The sequence below is a fragment of the Nematolebias whitei genome, chromosome 4 (assembly GCF_014905685.2).
Source record: "Nematolebias whitei isolate Nwh7 chromosome 4, NemWhi1, whole genome shotgun sequence".
NCBI lineage: Eukaryota > Metazoa > Chordata > Actinopteri > Cyprinodontiformes > Rivulidae > Nematolebias > Nematolebias whitei.
The window spans coordinates 54,926,083-54,934,181 of record NC_056501.1 but is presented as its reverse complement, the minus strand read 5'-3'; the positions used below and the strand labels follow the sequence as shown (position 1 = coordinate 54,934,181).

Genomic DNA, 8,099 nt, shown 5'->3' with positions numbered 1-8,099 from the left:
CATGTACCACATGAGGTGCGAATGACAATAAAGAAACTCTGACTCTGATTAAACTTGTGGAAGCAGCTGAAAGTCCTCAACATGTTGTGATACCACATGTCAACACATTATTTTAGAGGTTTGACTAAACCGGCGTCAACTTAATCATTTGTCGTCACAAGACGATCTTGGTTTCAAAGTCTTGACGTGAAAGGTGGCGGGTGATATGCATTCCTTTGTATCAATGCAATACTGAACCATACACTGTATTTTCCGGCACATATTCTAATTTTTGATTTTTCATCCATCCATCCATTTTCTTTACCCGTTACTTCCATTTTGGGTCACGGGGGTCGCCGGTGCCCATGTCCAGCAATCACTGTGCGAGGGGCGGGGTACACCCTGGACGGGTCGCAAGTCCATCACAGGGCCACATAGAGACAAACGAGACAAACAACCATTCACTCACACCTAGGGACAATTTAGAGTTACCAATCAGCCTAACATGCATGTTTTTGGTCTGTGGGAGGAAACTGGAGTACCCGGAGAAAACCCACGCATGCATGGAGAGAACATGCAAACTCCACCCAGAAAGGCCCCCGGACCGGGATTTGAACCAGGGACCTGCTCGCTGAGAGGCGGCAGCTCTACCAGTTGCGCCACCGTGCTGCCTCATTTTTGATTTTTGTATTTCAAAAATTTTCAGCCTGATAAACAGTCATTCATGGTTTCATTTCAAGATCAGTGTTCTCCCAGCTGCAGAGTCAAATTCAGCAGAAACATGTTCATTCTTTAATGGAGTGAATGTTTACGAAGCATTCACTGTGTTGTCATCCATTTTTCTTACGTACGTTTTTCACCATCTTTCTCATCCTGCAGTTTTCAAGCTATTTCAATAAATCATGTATCAAAACGTTCAGCTCTTTCAGGACAATCCTGCTATGACTTTTGGTATAGGTGCAGCTCTAGCGTTTTGAAATATTTACCCTTTTCTGCCATTTTTTTCCTCGTAGAAAATGAACTGAGCTCATTTTACATCCTTCTTCCTTTACGTCCTTTTGTGCTTAAACCTTTTACTGCTCCTTTCATATTTTGTTCTGCTTCAGCTTCTTTCAGCCTCCTTGTGCAAATTTAAACATTTTTTCCACTATTTCAGCTGTTTTTCGACTATTTTGTGCTCCTTTCAGATTATCCTGATGCATGCTTAATAATCCAGGTAGAAAAATCTTTTAAAATGTTAAATCTGGATAGGATATCCACATTGCTCTAGAGCCTAGAGCCATCCAGAGCCATCTTAACATGGTTGTGCTATGGGGTCTCCAGTTTCTCCTATAGAGCTTTAGAGCGTGACGTCACTTGTCCGCGGCGCAGCGGCTGATGGGATAGGATGGGGCCGGATCCACCATTTTTATTGCCCTCCATATTAACTGTCGAAAACGAGCTTTCTCGCTGATATAAAAAAAAAAAAAATCTAAAGTAGGTTAAAACAGTTTAGCGTTGGTCCGAACTTGCTGCGTTATTGGATGTAATGTCCGGTCACACGACTGGAATTGTAAAAAGATCGAAAACTGACTTTTTTAATAGATTCTCCACCAGGAAACAATGCGAGGGAGCTCGTGTGATGGACGTAACAAAAAGGAGACGGTGAGACGTCCTGATAACTTTCTCCAGTGTCCCAAGATACCTGCTAGTTTGTTCCAGACATTCTGGTGAGTGTCTAAATTCAGTTTGTTGGTGTTGTGCCATAAATTTGTGCCATGATTTTGTCCGCATGCATCATGTTTAGTTCATGTTCATAGAAGTGGGTCAACCTGGTTTAGGTCGGGTTTATATTTTGCATGTAACAGTCTGAGTTTAGACAGAGTGGACATCTGTGTTATTGTGAAATAAACTGTTTAAAGTTTCTAGTGTTGCCACTTTTACTGTAGTAATACTGATCTGCGTTCTGATATGTCCTCTTCAAGACAAACCTTCATATGAAGTGGATGAAACTCCAGGAGAGGAGCTCAGTGAGGCTGCAGATGATGGAGAGGAGGAACATGAACCAGCAGCAAAAAGGTACAAATACAATGTGTGAACAAAAAAGAGCAGAAATAAACCACCTGTTACAGGAGAACAGGGAGCTCAGGTCAGAGCTGAATAAAAAACAGCTGGACAAATAATTTTTAAATTATTAAATATTATACAGGACTTCATTGCTTTGCCATCTTGTTTTCATTGTTTAACACTGTTAGACATTTTCTGCCAGCATAAAAAAACCCTCACAATTTCAAATGGTTCTACTAACACTAACGCATTCTGTTCAGCATCTTTGCCATCTTTTTAAGGTGTCACATAAAACTCTGTCCAATACCTGTGTCTTTCTTTTCTTTCCAAGGGATGGATGTGCTTCAGCCAAGCTCGTAGCAGAAAGCCGTGGACTTCTCTCCAGATTATTATCCGGGGACGTTGTGTTAGCTGACAGAGGCTTTGATATTAAAGACAGTGTGGGAGTCAAGGTCAAGGTTCTTTATTGGCATTCACATCGCATGTTGTACATGAGGTGGAACGAAACTGTGTGTACAGGGTCCCAGTTACATCCAACAAAAGTATAAATGAATGATGTGCTGAGGTTCAAATCCCATCATTCAGTAAATGGAGATGTGAGCTTGATGCTAAGGATGTTGAACACACATGAGCACACCTTAGAATTTATGTGGAAAGAGTGATTGGTTGCATGAGAAACAAATAGAAAATGTTACACAGAAATATACCAGTTAACTATACTGGTGCTTACATGTGAGGGTGAAGAGGTGACACTTCTTAACATTATGTGTGTGCTGTAGTTAAGTAAACATTTGTTCTAATGTGGTTGTAAACCTAACGCTAATGAAACCTGCACATACTGCTCCTGATGCATGTAAAATGTAGATTGGAGAAAAAAATTATATTTGCTCTATTCATTGTTTGAAATATATTTACAGTTGAATAATAACATAAGTGGTTGTTTTTTCTCATTTAATAAAAAATCATGTGGTAAACATTCATGAAACATTTGATTCATCACTTCGGGGAACATGTAAACATGATGAAATTGATCACATTTGTAGTAAACATTTGATGTATTAACATATTTCAGGTAATAAATAAACATGTAATGACCCAGATCCTATTTTGAAGTCAACATTTTGTGTAATTAAACATTTCTAGTAACAAACATGATGAACATTGTGTGATGTAATACATTTCATAGAAAATTGCTACACAAAATGTTCAAATATAGGTTAACAGTATGATTTACATATTTATGTCTCCCTTGAAGCTGCAGTACAAACATGCTCTGAGAAATATCTTTAAGAAGCTTCGTGCTTTCTGTAGACGAGCTTCACAGAATTTCTGTTCTGGAGACACACGGACAACAGCCATGTCTTTCTGGGTCCACACAAGGTCACAATGGTTTGGTTATGTACCTGTGCATAGTATGGATGGATGATGTTTCTTCAGGTGAAGTTCACTACCTGCCTCCAAGGCCTGCTGGATGCTGCATGTCCTATATTTGTAAGGAAACTTTCTCCAGGCAGCAGCAATCACACATTGAGTCCATCAGGAGATGCTCCAAGTTCAGGGATGTTGGTGTTTATGATAAAACCACATTTAACTTTTAGATTTTTGTACTGCTAGCTGCAATTTTAATGTAGGCCTTTTGAGCATCCTCATGATTCGTACTCATTTAGTTTGCACTGAGTAGACACAGTGTTGCTCAGCATGACCCACGGTGTTCTGGTGGCTCAGAGTCTGAGAGTGCAGAACCTGTGAACACAAATAAAATGCTGAATGAAAAAACAAACATAAATTATATATATATTTTAATACATATATGTTGTATATATATATATATATATATATATATAAAATAAAATAATCTAATCAAGATTTTGAAGTCTACATGCTATTAGATGAGTTCAAGTCATTAAAAATAAGGTAATTAACCATTTCAACTTGGAGATTTGTAAATCAGTTAAAAACGTACTTTTTGTGTTCACAATTTTTAATACAACATACAGAAGGTTGATTGATTCTAAAATAATGTACATTAACAATTTATGTAAAATTAAGGAGCCAAGAACAACGTACGTACCTTTGTTGAAACCACAACATATTCTCAATCCGGGGTTTTAAAAATGTCCAAATCATCCACCCAGCCCTTCATAGATTGGACAAGCGCTTCCAGTAACGTGTAATTCTTTAAATGATTTGCGGTGTAAGCACTGACACACACCTGGTCTGCTGGGAATGTCAGTGGAGGCAAATATTACTCCAGGTCACTGCTCCTTTTTTATTTTTTCAAAGGGGCGACATTTCCAATTTTACCTATTTTTTTCCAAGAAGCATTTTTTGTCATCTGGGAGAAGTTTGTCACAATATAGTCCACTTTGTTTTGAGCTGCTTTTCAGCGTTATGAAGGAGGATACAGCGGTGACACCATAGACAAACACCAGAGTTTTTCTTTTCCTGAGGACTATAAAAATGGTGGTCGAGATTGGAACGCCCCCACACGCCCCCAACGCAGAGACGTATGTTCCAAAGTTCTAAATAAACTGAATTGAATTGAAAAGGAAGAAGCAGGTAAAGATGATGGATGGATGGATGGATGGATGGATGAATTAGAAACTTTTTTTTTAGCATATTTTAGCTGGTTCTTTTCCTCCCAGGCTCTCACTGAGGTGGCAGCTTCTGTTTCTCCTCCCCCGTTTTTTTCCTTCTTCCTGCTCTGCTCTCTGTCTGTCTGAAGCGCCTGGGTCTCATCTCCCGAACATAAACTAAGAAGATTATGGATTTGGTATTGTGGGCGTTCAACTCTATTGATAAGATTTTTTCATCAAAACGACAAGGTCCTGGAGAACCTGCGTGTCCAGCTGAGACTCACGCTGTGGGGTATGTCATGGATACGTGGGGAGTGTGGCTGCAGATGTGCATCACAGTTTTGTCTCAGGAGGATGTTGAAGATGTTTACATATTTGGATTTATGATAGCAGGGACTCTGCTTTTTGGCATCGGCGGGGCTCTGTTTTATCAACTTTTGAAGAAGACATCAGGAGCAGTTTCGGCCATGGAAAAGCTTCCGAGTCAGTGTGAAGGTCTGGTCCTCGCTGTGGGAACTTTAAATCGTCTGGTTTACAAGCTTAACCGTAAGATGGAGGCGATTGAGAATCGCAGACCACCTGCGGCTTCTGGGACTTGTCAGTGTGGTGGGTTCGACCTTGAAGGAGACTCATAGCATGAATCAGTGGAATGTAATCCCACAGTTAGGCATTTTCGGAACCAGAACGCCCAGATGGACTCAAGGCTGAAGAAAAAAATCTGTCTGCCTGAAGAAAAAACAAAAATCAAGTTTATCTTAATCAGACTCCCGACGGCCTCGGAGACGGGCTGACTATCAAATTTCTCCTGGGACATGAGTACCCAAGGACAAAAGCTTCATCTATCACCCCTCCCCCTCCCCCGCCCCCCGAGAACTTTCTGTGCAAGCTTATCAGAACTGCTGGCTGGAACAACATCTTCAGAAACTGTGGCTGATCTGAAAAAATGCTCATGGACAAATCTCAACACCTCGATGTCAAATGCAAATGTAACCATGTTTTAATTGTGCTTGCTGGTAGAGTTTTTTGATGTCTCAAATCGTGTCCTGATAGACAAGATGTGAAAGATCTTTTTTGTAATACCACTATCTACCCTCATGTTTCTCCCCCTTTTCCTATTTAAGATTATTATCTGATAAGGATAAGAAGGCCGTGCTCTCCTGTAGTTGCAGCTTCGTGCACTCCGCCCATCTTTCGGATGACTGTACGTACATATTTGCGTTGTACCTCGGTGCAATTCCAATAAAGTTTATTCTGATTCTGATTTTGATTTCAGTTGTTTTCAGAGAAATTCAAGTTTTTCATGGTAATTTCTGCTACTTTCAACCTAATTAGCTTTTTTTCTGCTTATTTCAGCTTGTTATCCTTTCACTTTTTGTTGTTGTTGCTATTTTCAATTTTTTTCTGCTATTTCAGCTACATTTTAGCTGTTTTTGTGCTATAGCTTTTTACTTTTAGCTAATTCCACTTTTTTTTTAGCTCATTTGTGCTCATTCCACTTCCTTCTGGTAGTTTAAGCTTCTTTCTGTCTTTTCACCTGGGTACTTTTCAGCTATTTTTTCCTAATTTCAGCTTTTTTAGCTAATTTCCTAATTTCTCATGTCACAAGCTTATTTCTGCTTATTTAAATTTAAGTAAGCAAATATGAGTTCTTTCTGCTTTCTTCTGGTAACTTAGGCTTGTTCTTCCATTTCAGCTACATTTCAGCATGTTTAGCCACTTTCAGTTGTTTTTCAGCAAGTTCTTCAGCAATAAACATTCACATTGCATTTTCGCAGGAAATGCAATTTCTCTAGTTCATTTTGCTTTTGCTCGTTATTATTCTGCTTCAGTGTGTCATCTTTCTGTCAAACAAAGTGTCTGGATAACAGAAAGGAACATCAACATGTCTGAATTAATTTAGTCACTATAAGAGCTTCATGAACTCGTTCCACATCTGAACAAAGATTACAGAGTTTTGTAGAGAAAGTGTTTTCTTCTCTTTAAATGAAGCATGTGTCCCCTTGTTGGACGATTAAAGACTTATCTGATCTGATCTTATCTCACTGTGTAGATGCGAAGAACCGGTCCATGGGTTTGAGTCGGCTCGATGTATTTTACCGAAGACTGCTCCTCACCAAACTCTTTATTGGGGGATGGGGGAGGCCTGAAGATCTCAGAAGGTACAAAAACACTCATGGCACAGGAGAGCAGAGAGAATACAAATTTTTTTTCTGAAAATCTTTTAAAAAGTCTTTTTTTATTACGCATATTGAAGGTGGATGTCCATGACTTATGATGCGCTCAAAATAAATTAGCAAAACTTCATACACATAATCATCATCACTAGGCGTCACATGCACTTTACATCACCCCAGTTCCAAGATCAAGGTCACAATTCAAGGTTGAATGTTATACAAGACCTTTGCTTATTTGGGCCATTGCTATAGATTGCTGTATTGCCATATAGTAGTTTGTCAATGGTTGTATACTGTGCCCTATGTGATATTCTTGTTTTGATCTCGGTTCTCTTTACTGTTTTCCTATAGTTTAAGCGTCAAAAGGAAGGATTTTGTTCAGAGTTGTGATTATTACAGACTTATGTTGGAGTTTTGGGCATCAGCTGCATTCAGACCCTTCAACATTTAGACCATGACATTTTATGCCATAAGCTCTCAAATACTGGTTTCTCAGATCACACTATAAGTTGGTTAACACAATGGTAATTCTTCCAGTTGTTTAACTGTCAATAATGGCATACCATAAGGCTCAGTCTTAGGACCCAATCTTTTTACAATATACATAAGTAATGTAGGTCAGAACATTCCCGATGCATTCTTACATTTCTATGCTGACGACACAGTTGTTTATTGTTGAGCTAAAAGAGTTGATAAGTTTTTTCAGCTTTTACAGTATGCATTTGACATCATTCAGTCAGATTTGTTCTGTCTCAAACTTGTGCTAAATGCTGACAAAACCAAAGGGATGTTGTTTTCAAACAGGATGTCGATCCCAGCAGTCCTTCCTCCTATTTTATCTACGAGTGGTGTTCCTATTGAGTTTGTCGATTCTTACAAATACATGGGAATCTTGGTTGATGCACATCTCTCTTTTAAACCCCATGTCGAAAACTTGATAATGAAACTGAAATTAAACCTGGGTTTCTTTTTCAGAAATAGATGTTGCTTAAGGGCAGCATGGTGGCTCAACTGGTAGAGCTGCTGCCTCTCAGCGAGCGAGCAGGTTACCCTGGTTCAAATCTCAGTCCAGGGGACTTTTTGGGTAGAGTGTGCATGTTCTCTCCATGCTGTGTGGGTTTTCTCCGGGTACTCCAGTTTCCTCCCACAGATCAAAAACATGCATGTTAGATTGATTGGTAACTCTAAATTGTCTCTAGGTGAGAGAGAGAATAGTTGTTTGTCTCGTTTGTCTTTATGTGTCCCTGTGATGGACTTGCGACCTGTCCAAGGTGACCCCTGCCTCTCGCACAGTGACTGCTGGACATGGGCATCAGTGACCCCC

The 8,099-nt window shown here is 39.6% G+C and overlaps 1 protein-coding gene across 1 annotated transcript in view; it reads left to right on the top strand.

Moving 5' to 3' along the window:
- abhd18 (abhydrolase domain containing 18) overlaps positions 1–8,099 on the top strand; it is a 256,999-nt gene that overhangs the window by 8,467 nt on the left and 240,433 nt on the right. Inside the window, exon 2 of the mRNA XM_037675441.1 lies at positions 6,652–6,760. Within this exon, the coding sequence (XP_037531369.1) occupies positions 6,669–6,760 (92 nt within the window). The 5' untranslated portion in view covers positions 6,652–6,668. The remainder of the gene's footprint in view (positions 1–6,651; positions 6,761–8,099) is intronic.